General features: G+C 46.2%; 1 protein-coding gene across 1 annotated transcript in view; it reads right to left on the bottom strand.

The window, feature by feature from the left end:
* snrkb (SNF related kinase b) overlaps positions 1–17,835 on the bottom strand; it is a 121,812-nt gene that overhangs the window by 9,176 nt on the left and 94,801 nt on the right. Inside the window, exon 4 of the mRNA XM_073069812.1 lies at positions 2,805–3,017. Within this exon, the coding sequence (XP_072925913.1) occupies positions 2,805–3,017 (213 nt within the window). The remainder of the gene's footprint in view (positions 1–2,804; positions 3,018–17,835) is intronic.

Genomic DNA, 17,835 nt, shown 5'->3' with positions numbered 1-17,835 from the left:
GCTGTCCTTCTACCTGCGTACAGGCAGAGGCTAAAAAGCAAAGCTCCAGAGATCAGGACAACAAAGAGGTGGTCGCAGAAGGCAGGGTAGCAGCTACGGGATTGCTTTGAGTCATTGGGTCACGTTCAAGGACACATCTGCAGATCTGAATGAATACACCATGGTTATCACAGACTTGATTAAAACAGTTGTTGACGAATGCGTCTCTACAAAATCATTTGGAGTCTTCCCCAACCAGAAGCCCTGCATGAACCATGAGATCTGCAATCAGGTCAGAGGCTCTCGAGTCCAGTGACCAAAAAAGTTACAAGAGGTCCAGATACGATCTCATGTTCTAGGTATTTATTGCTTATTTATTTATTATTATTCTTTCTTTCTTTTTGTATTTGCACAGTTTGTCATCTTTTGCACACTGGTTGAATGCTCAAATTGGTGTGGTCTTTCATTGATTCTATTATGGATTGATTGAGTATGCTGGCAAGAAAATGAGTAACAGGGTTGTACTTTGATAATAAATTTACTTTGAAATTTGAAACCCAGTTTCAGTAGGAGTATGCAGGACAAACAGGTGAGACAAATTGAGGCTTCACACACATATAAACTACTAGGTAATACATTACATATTTGAGTTGAGATGCATTCTATATTGAGTTGGAGCTTCTAGCTAAGTACGGTGGAGTGTAATGTGTTCAATATTTCAGTAATATTTAAGTAGTATTGTAAATATATTGTTTGTTCAAGCATTATTTGTTTACGTAATCATTATGGGTTATATATAAAAGTATGCAAATGGCATACATCATTATACCACCACGTCACATGTGAGCGCCTCTAAGAAAAAGGAGGAAAAATCCTTAGACAAGAACATACTCTGGCTCCTATGGTTTTCTTTTGATTCTTTTCTGGAGCTACAAAACATAACAGGCACAGCATTGTGGGCCGAATGGCTGTAATGTGTTGTAATGGAATGGGGGAGAATGTCAGACACGATCATACTGAATGGAAAATCAAGCTCCAGAGGTCACAGGGGCTACAGCACGATGTGGTAATAATTATTTTCTGGAGATGATCTCTGGGCATTGCTTCGGTGTAGTCATGCAGTCCTCCTGGACAGCACCAGGTGGCATCAGGAGCTAAAATTAGCTATGATATCATCCTCTCTTCTGCTGCAATATCTGGCAAAGATTAGATGACAAGGTCATGATTTCAGGGTAAGGAGGATAATGAATTACATCAGAAATAAATCTTTGCTGTCTCTTTCCCTAAGAAGTTATCAGGAGCGCTCGGCTACAGCATCAGAGCTGTATAATGGAACTACTGCTACAGCAGCTAATATAGCCCGAGAGATGATCAGACGTTAGCAATCCCTCAGTGTTTCTGAGGAGATGTGCATTCAGCAGCCCGGTCACCACACTCTGAGCAGTGTGGAACACTTTCCAGAACATTCTGAGCAAGATCCCTCCCAACTCACACAACACAAAAAACAAGGATTGATTTAAATAAGGGTAAGGTCCCACAGATCATCCACATCTGACCCCCTGAGAAAGATACACCCTGCTTCTCTCCTCATTTATAACCTGAAGCATTTACCTCACCTCAGTCCAAAATAGCCTACTAATTTCTTTTATGTCCCCTTTATTTTGAAAGTAAGGCCTCATCGTCTAACAACGGAGTGAACTAACATCCATTCACTCCTTAAGGAGAGAAACCCATTGAACAGTCACCTCAAAGGCTCAATAGCTTAAGGCTTCATTAATCCTAAAATGAGCAATTTCATTTCGGTGTCAAATTTAGGAATGTGTGAGCAATAATGACATGACAACCTCATTATAAAATTCCTGGTCTGACTGCCCTGGAGCCTTGCTACAGTACATTACATGCTGCATTAGGGAACAAATTGGTCTGCTCAGTGTCCCGAAGGAGACACTTTACTGCAAGTCTCCAGCCCGCTAGAATCCCAGGCTCTGCTCCCCTCCAGCCTGTGCAGGATGGCTCCCCGCCTGGCCAAGGTCAAACTGTCAGACCTGGGTACACAGTGAAAGGACGGACAGCAGACTGGCAAAACGAGGATTTAGACAGGAGCAAGTTCCCCATAAATCTTCACTGTAAGAGCTCGAAGAGTGTAAGGAGTACTGTGTGCAGTTCTGGTCTCCTTACTTGAGGAAGGATATACTGGCTTTGGAGCGATGCAGAGAAGGCTCACCAGAGACGAGGGGTTAGATTATGAAAAGAGATTGAGTCGCCTGGGACTGTACTTGCTGGAATTCAGAAGGATGAGAGGAGATCTTATACAAACATATAAGATTATGGAAGGGATAGATAAGACAGAGGTAGGAAAGTTGTTTCCACTGGTAGGTGAGACTAGAACCAGAGGACATAGCCTCAAGATTCAGGGGAGTAAATTTAGGACAGAGATGAGGAGGAACTGCTTTTCCCAGAGAGTGGTGAATCTGTGGAATTCTCTGCCCAATGAAGCAGTGGAGGCTGCCTCAGAAAATATATTTAAGACAAGGTTGGATAGATTTTTGCATGATAGGGGAATTAAGGGTTATGGGAAAAAGGCAGGTAGGTGGAGATGAGTCCATGGCCAGATCAGCCATGATCTTACTGAATGACGGAGCAGGCTCGACGGGCCAGATGGCCGACTCCTGCTCCTATTTCTTATGTTCACTCAGGAAGCTGCTCAAATGGGAAGCCTCTATCCATTTAGCATACAGCACTTCCACAGTATTTCCCCTCAGCCATTAACGTGGACCTCCCCACACAGATGACTGTAAAGGAAGTGAAGGATCTGATGCACTCACTCCTGGATCAGCTCCCGGTGGGCGATGTTGCCGCACTCCATGGCCTGGATAATGATTTCATGCTCCTCCTCACAGAGGCTCTTGTAGGACGTGAGGGGCAGGCTCAGCTTCTTGGCCGGTGAAGGGTCAACGCCTTGAAGCCACGGATGACCTTCGATCTCCTCCAGCGACGCCCGCTTCCTCGGCTCCCTCTGCAACATCCTGGAGATCAAACTGCAACGACACAAACAACAAACCAAGCTTTACCAATGGAAGGCCACCATTTCTTCACAGCACAGAAAGCAGCCATTTTGGCCCATCGAGTACATGCCGGCTCACAGAGAAATTTGCTTAACTTCCTGCCCCCCACCACCAGATTCTGCTACCCACCTGCACACTAGGGAGTTTACAGAGGGCAATTAACCCACAAATCCTCAAAGTCTTGTGACGTGGGAGGAAGCTTCACACAGGTCAGCATTGATCCTGGTTACTGGAGTGGGAGGTGGCTATACTAGCTTTGCTACTGTTTCACTATTGGGTCCCCATATTTAGTTCCATCTGGACTTGAGCTTACCCCTGCACCCGCCCCAAGACTCAACACCCCTTTTCTGTCTCAGTGGTTTGAAAGCTTGTCCTGTGGCTGCAGATTCAGGAACTGCAGCAGGTCAGTCAGATTGATGACGAGTCCTGATGGAGGGCCCGGGCCTGAACTTCATATCCCCCTCCACAGATGCTGCCCAACTTGCAGAGCTCCTCTCACATACTGTGCAAGTTGCTCCAGATTCCCAGCATTTGCAGGATCTCCTGTGGCTAAGATTCAGGAACTGACTGGAAGTCCAATAAAGTTCTCTTCTGAAGCAGAACCTTTCTCAGCTCATCGCTCCAGTGGACCCTCTGCTGTTAATAATGTCACTGTGCACTTCATACAAGCAGAGTAGACCGTCAATTCAGAAGCTTTGCCACAAAAGGGCAACTGTTTTGTGAGCCCCAAATCCAGCTGAAGGTGCTACAGTTCTGGGGATGTCTATTAAATGACAGGGTCGTTGCCAGGTTGCTATTCTACACCTAACACCCTCTAGAACACGGAGAAACTTGGGGGCCACCAACCATCACCCTATAACTTTGACCACAGGTGCAAACCTCCCATTTTTCCATCTGCGTCTTACCAGCAACAGTTTTTTTAAAGATCCCTTACATGACAGAAAAATATCTGACTGAGCATCTCCTTCGATAAACAGGGGAAAGTTCTTCTGAGGATATAGAACTCAGTGTATGTCAGCTGTCAGAGGGCCCTGGTCTCCCTGGTGCCATTTTTTTTTTAAAGCATTGCCTCCCAGGTTCCTGCAGTGATCGATAATCGGAGAGGGATGCCGTGGCCTCCTGTTTCATTTCATCAATAGTGGCATGAGGGGAAGCTTAAAAGAAGATTCTCTCTCTGTAAATAAAGAGCAAAGCTAAAGTAACAGCAGAAACCCTGAAGCAGGTGAGATTCTAACAGCATGAGAGAAGACAGGCCCCCATCTCCTGGACCCCAGTGTCAACAGCATGAGAGAAGACAGGCCCCCATCCCCTGGACCCCAGTGTCAACAGCATGAGAGAAGACAGGCCCCCATCTCCTGGACCCCAGTGTCAACAGCATGAGAGAAGACAGGCCCCCATCTCCTGGACCCCAGTGTCAACAGCATGAGAGAAGACAGGCCCCCATCTCCTGGACCCCAGTGTCAACAGCATGAGAGAAGACAGGCCCCCATCTCCTGGACCCCAGTGTCAACAGCATGAGAGAAGACAGGCCCCCATCCCCTGGACCCCAGTGTCAACAGCATGAGAGAAGACAGGCCCCCATCTCCTGGACCCCAGTGTCAACAGCATGAGAGAAGACAGGCCCCCATCTCCTGGACCCCAGTGTCAACAGCATGAGAGAAGACAGGCCCCCATCTCCTGGACCCCAGTGTCAACAGCATGAGAGAAGACAGGCCCCCATCCCCTGGACCCAGTGTCAACAGCATGAGAGAAGACAGGCCCCCATCTCCTGGACCCCAGTGTCAACAGTCCCAGAGTTACATTAAAAAAGGAAACAGGCCATTCTGATCACCAAGTGCATGTCGATAGCCCCCTCTGCTTTTGCCCTATTTCTGCACTGACAGAATTACCACCACCCTTAGTATCAGAATTAAGCAGACCACTTCATCTTGGTGCAAAGTAAAGTATGATAGGCCCATTTAATACCCCCTCATTTCCAGATGCATTCGAAGCAGGACTTAAAGCCTGGGGCTTTATGTTGATGTTAATCTCAGTACCAAAGCCCCCTTCTCTTAATACCCACCTTCACCATTAATAAAAGCAACAGATTCACATCAGTTAGAACTTCAGATCTACATGAATACGTAAGTATGACATCGCACGGGTGCCTATTTATATAGAATTCTAATCAGGGCTTTTAACCTCTGGTGCTATCTGCATAGGTTTCTCCTGGGATCTCTGGTTTCCTCCCAAATCCCCAGAACTTGCTGGCCAGTGGGTTAATCGGCCCCAGGCGGGAGAGTCAGGAGGTAGTCCAGGGGCATGTCGAGAGGTAATGGGGAAGTGAACGAGGAAAATGGATTGGCATAGAATCAGCATAGACGATGGGCTGAATGGCATCCTACATTGTAAGACGCAATCAGCACGTTGCCGAGTATGGGAGTTTGCTGGGTGATAATTGCCCATTAGATTTTTCAAATGGCTGGGAAGCTCTTTGGGATAATCTGAAATCACTGAAATGCACTCAATTGATGCGAGTCTCAATTTTGCGCACAAAATCTGGAAAGGCAGAAATCTCAAGCCACACATTGGGACTATTTCTGCTGTTTGAGGATGCTAGGGAGCGTCAAGATTCAAACATCAAGCTTAAAATCAATATTGCCATCAGTTTCCTTGTCTATCCAAATGCAGATTTTATACTGATTATAAAAACCCCTTAGCCCAGCAAATTAAAACAGGATAAACTAGAAATGGGAGTTATAAGGGTAGCAAAGGACAAGGAATAAAACTGCATGGGCTGGGGTGCCTGGTCTCAAAAGTCCAAAGGTGCTTGCTTCCCACCAGCAACCTTAAACCTCGAATTGTGATATTATCCTCCACTGGAGGGAGCCCAAGGTTGAGACTACGTGGGGGGAGAATTGGTCGACATTGTCCGTACGTCTCCAAAGACAAGCAACATGTCTACAGATGCACTGCGGAGCATTCTAACTGTTTGCAGTACCGTCTGGTATGGAGGGGCCACTGCATAGGATTGGAAAAATCTGCAGAGGGTTGTAAATTCAGCCAATTTACAGGCAGCACAGGCTCACCGACACGATTCAAACTCCTGCTTACAGGCAGCACAGGCTCACCTGCACGATTCAAACTCCTGCTTACAGGCAGCACAGGCTGACCGACACGATTCAAACTCCTGCTTACAGGCAGCACAGGCTGACCGACACGATTCAAACTCCTGCTTACAGGCAGCACAGGCTCACCGGCACGATTCAAACTCCTGCTTACAGGCAGCACAGGTTGACCGACACGATTCAAACTCCTGCTTACAGGCAGCACCGGCTGACCTGCACGATTCAAACTCCTGCTTACAGGCAGCACAGGCTGACCTGTACGATTCAAACTCCTGCTTACAGGCAGCACAGGCTGACCGACACGATCCAAACTCCTGCTTACAGGCAGCACAGGCTGACCGACACGATTCAAACTCCTGCTTACAGGCAGCACAGGCTCACCTGCACGATTCAAACTCCTGCTTACAGGCAGCACAGGCTCACCGACACGATTCAAACTCCTGCTTACAGGCAGCACAGGCTCACCGACACGATTCAAACTCCTGCTTACAGGCAGCACAGGCTGACCGACACGATTTAAACTCCTGCTTACAGGCAGCACAGGCTCACCGACACAATTCAAACTCCTGCTTACAGGCAGCACAGGCTCACCGACACGATTCAAACTCCTGCTTACAGGCAGCACAGGCTCACCGACACGATTCAAACTCCTGCTTACAGGCAGCACAGGCTCACCGACACGATTCAAACTCCTGCTTACAGGCAGCACAGGCTGACCTGCACGATTCAAACTCCTGCTTACAGGCAGCACAGGCTGACCTGCACGATTCAAACTCCTGCTTACAGGCAGCACAGGCTCACCGACACGATTCAAACTCCTGCTTACAGGCAGCACAGGCTGACCGACACGATTCAAACTCCTGCTTACAGGCAGCACAGGCTGACCTGCACGATTCAAACTCCTGCTTACAGGCAGCACAGGCTCACCGACACGATTCAAACTCCTGCTTACAGGGAGCACAGGCTGACCTGCACGATTCAAACTCCTGCTTACAGGCAGCACAGGCTCACCGACACGATTCAAACTCCTGCTTACAGGCAGCACAGGCTGACCTGCACGATTCAAACTCCTGCTTACAGGCAGCCCAGGCTGACCGACACGATTCAAACTCCTGCTTACAGGCAGCACAGGCTGACCGACACGATTCAAATTCCTGCTTACAGGCAGCACAGGCTCACCGACACGATTCAAACTCCTGCTTACAGGCAGCACAGGCTCACCTGCACGATTCAAACTCCTGCTTACAGGCAGCACAGGCTGACCGACACGATTCAAACTCCTGCTTACAGGCAGCACAGGCTGACCGACACGATTCAAACTCCTGCTTACAGGCAGCACAGGCTGACCGACACGATTCAAACTCCTGCTTACAGGCAGCACAGGCTGACCGACACGATTCAAACTCCTGCTTACAGGCAGCACAGGCTGACCTGCACGATTCAAACTCCTGCTTACAGGCAGCACAGGCTGACCTGCACGATTCAAACTCCTGCTTACAGGCAGCACAGGCTGACCGACACGATTCAAACTCCTGCTTACAGGCAGCACAGGCTGACCGACACGATTCAAACTCCTGCTTACAGGCAGCACCGGCTGACCGACACGATTCAAACTCCTGCTTACAGGCAGCACAGGCTGACCTGCACGATTCAAACTCCTGCTTACAGGCAGCACAGGCTGACCGGCACGATTCAAACTCCTGCTTACAGGCAGCACAGGCTGACCTGCACGATTCAAACTCCTGCTTACAGGCAGCACAGGCTCACCGACACAATTCAAACTCCTGCTTACAGGCAGCACAGGCTGACCGACACGATTCAAACTCCTGCTTACAGGCAGCACAGGCTGACCTGCACGATTCAAACTCCTGCTTACAGGCAGCACAGGCTGACCGACACGATTCAAACTCCTGCTTACAGGCAGCACAGGCTGACCGACACGATTCAAACTCCTGCATACAGGCAGCACAGGCTGACCGGCACGATTCAAACTCCTGCTTACAGGCAGCACAGGCTGACCGACACGATTCAAACTCCTGCTTACAGGCAGCACCGGCTGACCGACACGATTCAAACTCCTGCTTACAGGCAGCACAGGCTGACCGACACGATTCAAACTCCTGCTTACAGGCAGCACCGGCTGACCGACACGATTCAAACTCCTGCTTACACGCAGCACAGGCTGACCTGCACGATTCAAACTCCTGCTTACACGCAGCACAGGCTGACCGGCACGATTCAAACTCCTGCTTACAGGCAGCACAGACTCACCGACACGATTCAAACTCCTGCTTACAGGCAGCACAGGCTGACCGACACGATTCAAAGCGAAGTGGAATCAGTGACATGTAGTAAATTTGTTGTTTTGTGGCAGCAGTTCAAGCAATACACAAAATATACTATAAATTACAATATGGAATAAATATAAAATCATAAATAATAAGTAGTGCAAGAATGATGATGCATTGCTCATGGGTTTATTGTCCATTCAGAAATATGATGCCAGGTTGTACAGTCCTTGTTATTTCTAAGCTGTCAATAGATCTGATGTTTGCAAGTTACATGCTGGGATTTGACCACACCTCTACCCGCTCAGGTTTAGGGCTGCTCTGAAGATTGGGGGCAGTGAGATCAAATCCAGCATTGTGATCCCAAAGGATTTCCTACAGCCTGTCCAACGATCACGAGGATGAGGCCATCTGAAATGGCTGCTGAAGATGGTGGTCTCTTTTGATCGAAGCTGCAATCTTCTGCACTCTAGTTGGTCTTTCATTGATCCAGTTATAGTTACTATTCTTGATGCACCATCAATAACTCACGCTGAGACGTAGGAAGCGAGGTATCGGCTTTTATTGACTGGAAGAATGAACAACACTACATCCTGGAGAATGAGGCCGGGCTCAGGCCTCAATCGCCTTTATACAGGGGTCTGTGGGAGGAGCCACAGGAGCAGTCCAGACAGGTATATGTAGTTCACCACAATTCTATAGATTTACTAAGTATACCGGCAGGAAAATGAATCTCAGGGTTGTATGTGTTGACATACGTACTTTGGTAATAAAATTTACTTTGAACTTTGAAGCCGGAACTCCCAGTGGCCTTCTCTTTCATAGTGAAAGAGCACAGATTTCTCTTCCATTCAGTGGAATTTCTCCTATGAGGGATGGCCTGTTTTTGAACACCCACACCAGTGAATATTAGTGACTTCAAATTTATAAAATGGGTACAGTTTAGAGGCTTTACTAATGAAATGACATAATTTGAAATTGTTTTATTTTTCCATCTGCTGCCCATCACTGTGCAGGCTGTTGGCCAGCTATTCAATCTGCCCTGGGCCGAGACAGACCCCACCCATTACCTGGGAGCTTAAACATGGCTCATGTCAAACACTTCCTTCAGCTCCTTCAGCACAAAACACAGCAGGCCAACCCAAGCCTGAGTCTGCTCCACCATTCAATGTGACCCGCTGGATCAGGATATTAACCGGATCTACTTCGTTTTCATAAAATTTCAGTGCCACTTCCTAATAAAAGTCTATCAATAGTGCAAAATCCCTCTCCTTCCTGATAAAACTAATCAAGATTAATTTTATTATCACTGACATGTCATGGGATTTGTTGTTACGAGGCAGCAGTACAGTGCAAGACATTAAAAAAATCTACTGTGTTTCAATAAATCATGCAAAAGAGTTAGTGTTTGTGGCTCGATCTGATGGCCGAGGGGAAGAAGCTGTTCCAAAATGCTGTGAGGGTCTTCAGACTCCTCCCTGGTTGTAGTAGTGAGAGCAGGGCGTGTAACGGATGGTGACGGGCCTTAATGATGGGTGCTGTCTGCATGAGTGAGTGCTTCGGTGGGATTGGCTGTATCCATGATGAAGCTGGCTCAGTCTACCAGCTTCGGCAGCTCTTCTTATCCCGTCCATTGGAGCCTCCACACCAGGCGGTGAAGCAATTCGTCAGAATGCTCTCCACCATGCACATGTAGAAATTTGCAAATCTCCTCAAATTCCTAATAAACTGGAGCCTCTGGCATGTGCTGGGTCCAATATAGGTCCTCAGAGATGACGACACCCAGGAACTGCTCACCCTTTCCACTGCTAATTCCTCGATCAGAAATGGTGTATGTACTCCTAACTTCCTCTTCACAAAGTCCACAATCAGTTCCTGGGTCTTACTGAGGTTGGGTGCAAAGCTGTTGTTACACCCCTCAAACCAGCTGTGTGCCTCCTTAGATTCTGCCAACAACTGCGCGTGCCATCGGTGAATTTGTAGGTAGGGACTGAGCTGTGCCTCGCCACATGGCTGTGAGTGTGAGCAATGGGCGAGGCACACTTCTGTTGATTGTCAGTGAGGTGGAGATGACATCACCGATCCACACTGACTGTGGACTCCTGATAAGGCAGTTCCGAAATCCCATAGCCCCTTTATCATACCGTGTGTAGGAAAGATATACAAGACATTGGAATAGGAAGGGTGCTTTGAGATGGCAACTGCCAACCTATGGAATACAAGACACAAGCCCCGGGGATTACTCCATATGCTCCATCACATGCCTGGAGAATGGCTCTGGCATTCCCTTTACCCTCATTCCCAGGGAATGGCTCACTGTGGTACCATTCTCACAGCTCATCACAGAAACCAAAGAGAACGCACATCATTAGCCACGGTGGGCACCAGGAATGTAGAGCCAACGACATTTCACACTCAGCTGTCTGGGGCATCTGTCGAGAAGCAGTGATGCAATCAGGAGCTAAGAAAGCAGAGCAGCTCTCAAACACTGACTGAAGCAGGAGCCAAAAGCAGGCCTTCAACCACAGTGATGTGGTAGAGTCTCTCCTCGGTCTCCCACCACGTGCAAGATGCTTCCTCTACGACTCCAGGTGTCCGATTTTATCTTTTCAATTTTTTTTTAATCACCAATTACTTCTGTTTTGTTAGATTTCATCTCTCGTCTATCTGGGACTCTGTTTGTGGTCTCCCCCTCACTGGGAGCGGAACAGGAAGCGTCTATACCCACAGCACGGGAGTGCAGTGCCAGTGGCGGGGAACCGGACTCTTTATATTGCACGTGCCACTTCCCCCTTCCTCTTCCTTTAATCAACGACCACACAATCTCATATATAGAATGTGCCAATGCCCAGTGATAACATGCAGTACAATCTCCAGTTCAATTATAATCTGGTAACATGCAATACAGCCGCCACAGCAACCTCACCCTTGCAAAAAAATTAGTTCAAATACATTTATTATGGAACAACTTTATTCACCGTATGCATTTCAATCTTTTACGAAGTTGCTGTGGATTGCAACAAAAACAGTAACATTCAATGATTATTAGAATAAAGAATTACATAAAAGTAAACTTAGAGGTTAAAGTTCAGAAATTAAGGAAATGTTTATAAATTCATACATATTTACACTAAGCAGCATTATAAAAATGGTTTACAGTGTTTGCAGTACAACGACAGGGGTAATTGATAGAGGGGGAAGGGAGGGGAGCTAACTAGAATGGTTGATCAGGTTAACTACTTGGAGGAAGAAACTTTTAAGATGGTATGAAGTTTTTTTGAAATATCCCTGTAACACTTTCCAGAATGGAGCTTTTGGAGAAGGCAGCTTGCAGGGTGGGTAGAGTCCGCAATGAATCTCCTGCCTGCTTCTTTCCCCTGGACACATACAGCGATGGTAGACTGCTGACCTGACAGTTCACTGTAGATTTTATATCTTGTGAGCGGATGCTACACCGAGCCAGACAGTACCGGCTGAGGTAACGATGACGGCAGTGCAGACTTTACCAGCAAGCTCAGGAGAACACACTGGTGAAATTCTACACTGCCATTTAGAGCGGTGAACATTTAGACTGTTCTAATGCACGACCAACCATTGAGGGAGAGAAGGCAGTGTTTCTTTTCCCACGGGTGCACGTTGCCACAAGTAGATCCGCTGCCTCACGGATGCCGTGACCGCAGGTTCAATCCCAGCCTCGGGGGCTGTCTGTGCAAAGTTTCCACGTTCTTCCTGGGGCGATGCGGCTGTTGTCCCCATATTGCAAAGACATGAGTTGGGAGGCAAAATTGGCTCCTAGTGTGTAGGTAAAACAGAGTGTGTGTGTGTGGGGGGCTGTTAATAAGAACATTGGGAAAATGAAATGGGATGGGAGGGATGAGGATGCTTGACAACAGCCTAGCCTGCCCAGGTTCTACTAATCCACTGCTGCAGTGGCCTGCTGACCCTTTAGGAATATCCTCTACCTTTTCCCCAATTCGATGTTTGATGACGATTCAGATCTAGGCTGTTGGTTCGCTACTTAATGTACCCCGACCGGGAGCTCTGGGCTTGTGTCTGTGCTTTACTCACTGGTCTCAAAGAAGGCACATGAGAAGATTAAGTATTTGCCCTGGCAATCCCCAGAGTGTGGTAAGATTTGGGGGAGGAGTGGAGGGGGGGAAACACTACTCCTATGAAAATCAAAATACCACACTACATAATGAAGGTGTGATCGGGAGGCTCAGGACTGAGGCTACATGGGAGGTCAGAGGTGCAGCTGCACAAAAGCCCCAGGGTCCACCTAGGACAGGATACCCTCCATCCCCTCATCAGGCGAGGACAGGATCCCCTCTGCCCCTTTCCGACTCTCCCCCGTCAGAGGGGCAGATAAAGCCTAGTTGGGATGATGTCCCGTTGGGATCAGTGGGGACCTTGTCCTCTCCTGGAGGAATCCCACCAGCCCACAGCGAGGATGGAACAGAACCTTTACTGGCTAGCACTACGGGGAGAGGACAAGGTACCCACTGATCCCAACTGGACATCATTCCAACAAGGCTTTATCTTTGAGTAGGGAAATCCCAAATACCTGCCTCTCTACCTCCCTTCCCCAAGTCTTGCCAGCAGGAGGTCCCAAGCTTTGGGAGGCTCAGTCTGGCATCCCACTGGAGAGGGGCTGAGGCACATGATCCCACACCCTCTCCTCTCCCTGACAGTAAATGAGACCTGAGAAAGCTGCTCACGAGGACAGCATGCAACCCCAGCAGGAGGTTAGGTTATACTCAGCCAAGAACAACTTGCCGCAGCATTGTAAAGATTTTCACCACTGCATTGTAACCCAGACGTTCAGAATTCTCCAAACTGCTTATGGCTTAGTTAATGCCTCAGAAGGATTGAAACAATCGAGCACTTTGCCCCTCATCCAACACAAAATGAATGGGGAACGTTTGCCAATAATGAGGTACCTCAACTAGGGTAAACTGAACTCCATACTGCATTTACAAGAAGCCACAAGTCTTTACTCTAACTCCCAGCCAGACCGACAGAGTGGTAAAGAACAATAGAAAAGGATTTTACTTCTCCTCAACATTTCAGTGGGGCAGGAAAGACAAGGCCATCTTGCAGAGCAAGATCCCACTGACTGGAATGCTCCAGAGATGGCAGCTGCAGAGGTAAATATTAGCCCACGGCAAACCCGTCATGCTGAGAATTTATCCAATTATGTCTCAATGATATCTTTGATTAAAAATGCATGAAGTGCAGAGAAATCAGAAGATAATCATAAGCAGGTAACACAGATTTCATAACCAGTGTGCTCTTGGAGATGAAGACTACAGCGAAGAACTGGCGAGGGGTGGGGGGAAATGGGGAAAACGGAGTGCATTGGGATGTTTAGACGCGGGTTCGCTGGGGCTGCATACGAAAGCTTTACTGTCAGATAGAACGTACAGACTGGAAATTTGGAGTAAAGGGTAAGTTCCAAGTGTGGTTGAAAGACAGTAGAGATAAAGTTACTTCTTCAAAACATCTTTTGAAGGATGTGTAAATTATTATTGATATGGTAAGAAGGTTTTTAAAGCATGGTAGTGTAACTCTATTATAGCACCAGTGACCTGGGATTGATTCCTGCTGCACCCTGTTAGGAGTTTGTACAGTAACCGAGTGGCTTCCCTCCCACGTTCCAAAATCATACAGGTTAGGGGGTTAATGGGTCCCATGGGCGTAATTGGGCGATGTGGGCTCGTCGGGCCGGAAGGGCCTGTTACTGTGCTGTGTCTCTAAATAAAAAAACAAAGCACATTTCTGAATGTCTCTGAATATTAATGCCACAAACACCATTCTTAATTTTTTGACAGTCAGCTGAGATTAGATAATGGTTTAGGCAACTATTGATGCATTTCTGTGGGCAAGGCACATCACGTAGTTCCATTTACATACAGAAAATCTTAAAAACCAGGCTGGAATTCACTTTGTTCAGGAAGTTGCCGCTTGATAATCTGCTCAAGTTAAGCAGAAACCTGCAGTAACATCTGGGGAGAGACACACTTGAGCAACAGAGTTTTGGACCAATTGCACATTGGAGGGAATACAAAAGCTGTGATACATGATTACAGGAAAACAAGCTGTAATTCCTTCTTATTCTGGCTTCTGCCCCTTCCTTTCCAGCCCGATGAAGGGTTCAGGCCCGAAACATCAATTGTTTATTCCCCTCCATGCTGAGTTCCACCAGCATTTGTGTGTGGTGCTGACATCCATATCTGTACTTTATCTCCAACATTTCTTTACTAGAATTCTTTATAATTGTTGAAAGCTTTTTTTGCTGAACCATGACCAACACACCACAGCAAATTGCTAATACAGTGGATTCCGGTTAATTCACCATTGGTTAACCACTGATTTTGGGATAACTCTTAAAGAACAAAACCTACTCAAGAAAATAGCCAGGATTCCCTTTGTTTATTTGGGACACGACGCCATTTAAATGGGGCAGGAGGCTGTTGCTGAACAGGATCTAACTAGTGTCAGTTGAGCGAATGGGATAGACACAGTTAAACAGCTGCTTTCCTGTGACGTGGAATTAGCAACGTAAATAAATGATTAAGCACAAGAGATTTAGGAGAGGAGAAGCTATTTTCTGCACCAGAGATAAAGGCTAAAGCAGATGGTGGGAGAAAGGGAAATGAAAACAGAAACAAGCTGTGACTGACACTTGAGGATAAACAGCAGTGGCTGTATTTTTTGAATAAATGATTAGAAAACAAAAACAATTTTAAAGATGATCTTTTAAGGAATAAATGAAAGTAAAACATTTTTACTGTAGTGTTTTACTCAGTTCCAACCATCTTCTATAAATGTCTACATTCAAATCCATTGATAACATCAAAGTGATTTTATTCTGCCGCAGTCAGGTCCCCTACAGCAATCTCCCCTTCCAGCATCATAATTTCAACATAACTATGCAGATTTTAGGGCTGGGGCTGAACCCAGTCTCCTGGCTCAACAGAAATCATCTAAGGTAGGTGGGCCTGTCTGATGTGCTCATCTTTCCGCTGAGATTGACCAATTCAACACAGACTCCATGTTGAATATGGGGCCTCAGAACTGTAAATGGCCAGTACATTAACAAACTTGAACAATTTGGATAATTCACGGATTTCATAATAAGGACTTTTAGTATTGGTTGACTTCAATGCCCAACAGGTCCATGCTTTTATTAAAAATGAGACTCAAGTGTAAATGCAGGGTAAAGTTCCTGCTTACCGAGAAGCTTAATGCACTGATTTTCTTTTGCAAAGAAGCACAAGAACTGTTTCTGTCAATATGTCAAAAAACTTCAATCAGATCCTTATAACAACCCACTGACATTTGTAAATTTCAGGTTGGAGTCTCTCAAAACAGCTTGATTAGGGATCGACTTTGCCTGCAGAATGCACAATCAGTTGAATATCAATACGAATTTCAGATCGGGCTGAATGTGGAAGCTTCTGCTGAATTTAATAAGGCCCCCTCAGTTTATTAGAGAAACTCTACCTGTTGGAAGAGCACGAGGTCCTATTGTGTAATCTATCATGGGAATAAGAACTGATTTGAGCTGCAGTGGCAGATGCCGTTTCCTTGCCCAATTACAAGGAAATGTTAATTTACATTAAATAGTGACACTTCCTCTGCAGCATATTGAAAATGTGATGATAGGTCAGGAAGGACATAGCACATATTCTCAGGGCCATTTCCTCTCCAGCTTTGTTTCTGTACGGTGCACCCTTACTAAATGCGGTCTTAAAGGAACCTATTCCCAATGCCGGCACGCCTTGGGTACGGCCCTATGGAACGGGAAAATCACCATCATTTTAGAAAACCGGTTTTAATTTTATTATAGACTCAATATTTAATTTTAACATAACATAACATTTTTAACATAATATAATTATATATTATATAATTTTATTAATGACTCAAGTCGCAAAGTCTGAGGGTTGGCAATCACTTCTGAAATTGCGTACTGAGTGATTCAGACTGAATGGAAAATCAGCCGCATCACATCTACAATCCCAATGAGGGTGTACAATTTGAATCAGAGTCATATTATTATTATTCAGAAATGGATTTCCCAAACCTTAATTAAAAATATCAGAACAGACATTTATAAGTCAGTTCCTGATATTTTCAGACTTGGGAGTGGAGTTGGAAACCATATCCCATGTAGAACAGGATATTAAAGAGTCCAATAATTACTGCGACCCATTCATCGCGTTTGTAATAACTCACACATTTTTGTTAAGTATTTACCCCACTGCAATGCCCTGCATTGTTTAGTGATGATGGCAAGCTGGTTTGGCACTACACAGCTGACGGCAAGCTAAACAGAGAAATCTAGAAGCTGTTGGCAGCAATAGCCGTCCATCCCCTTCACAGAGATCTAAGATTCAAAATTGCATATCCTTGGAATATAAAGCACCAAGCATCAGCAACCTTATTCAATTAGGCAGGCTAAATGTTTAACGTTGAATGACCTCCCTCTCTCTGAAATTTGGCTTTGCGTATATGGATTGTGGCATTATCCGAATAATATTCTATCTCATGAAACCTGCTCATCTTTAATTTTACTTATCAGCAAAACCTTAAAATAGTTATCTTGATTACCCTGCCCCCCAATACTCGACCTCACGATGTTCCTCATTAAGATCTTGCACCTTATTGTCTTCCTGCACTGCACTTTCTCTGTAGCTGTTACACTTCATCCTGTTATTGCTTTACCTTGTAGCACTCAGTGCACCGTGTCTGTGTGAGCTTCTCACCCTACCGCAGTATACAGGACAATAATAAAAGTTCTTCAATATGATTGCGTGCAGGATCACTACCGTTAAATTTCATGGTGGTCGTATGGGAGGCACACAGTTCAAAACTGCGTTAAAAAGAAGGACCTTGCTCGAACTTTGTAGGCTGGTTTCTAGCAGATCAAAGGTGAATGATGTTATTACTATGCTTAACAAAATTGAGGTGCAAGGACTTCTCTCCTAGAGTTCACAAAGTATGACTGAGTGGGTTTTATCCAGCTGTTCCGGTCTCCTCCCACAGGCCAAAGACTTACCAGTCATTGGTTAATTGGTCATGGTAAATTGTCCCGTGATTAGGCTAGGGTTAAGTCAGGGGTTGAAGGGCCAGAGGGAACTACTCCACGTGGCACCTCAATTAATAAATAAAAATAAAATACAAGAATCATCATAAAGGACTTCAAAGGTGAGTGTAAAGACCCACACTCCAGCTTCACCACAGTGACCTCCACCAAGATCAGGCAACTCGATAGCAGTCGCCTTGAATTTACCAAAGAACAGCACATCACAAGTGGCAGACCCTCAACTTGGCCATAAACTCTGGAGAAACTGAGAGAGGAATACACAGCTCCAGGCATAAGGAGGTCAT

Source organism: Hemitrygon akajei, chromosome 17 (genome assembly GCF_048418815.1).
Source record: "Hemitrygon akajei chromosome 17, sHemAka1.3, whole genome shotgun sequence".
NCBI classification, from domain to species: domain Eukaryota; kingdom Metazoa; phylum Chordata; class Chondrichthyes; order Myliobatiformes; family Dasyatidae; genus Hemitrygon; species Hemitrygon akajei.
The sequence above is the reverse complement of the archived record's forward strand: the minus strand, read 5'-3'. Positions and strand labels throughout refer to the sequence as shown.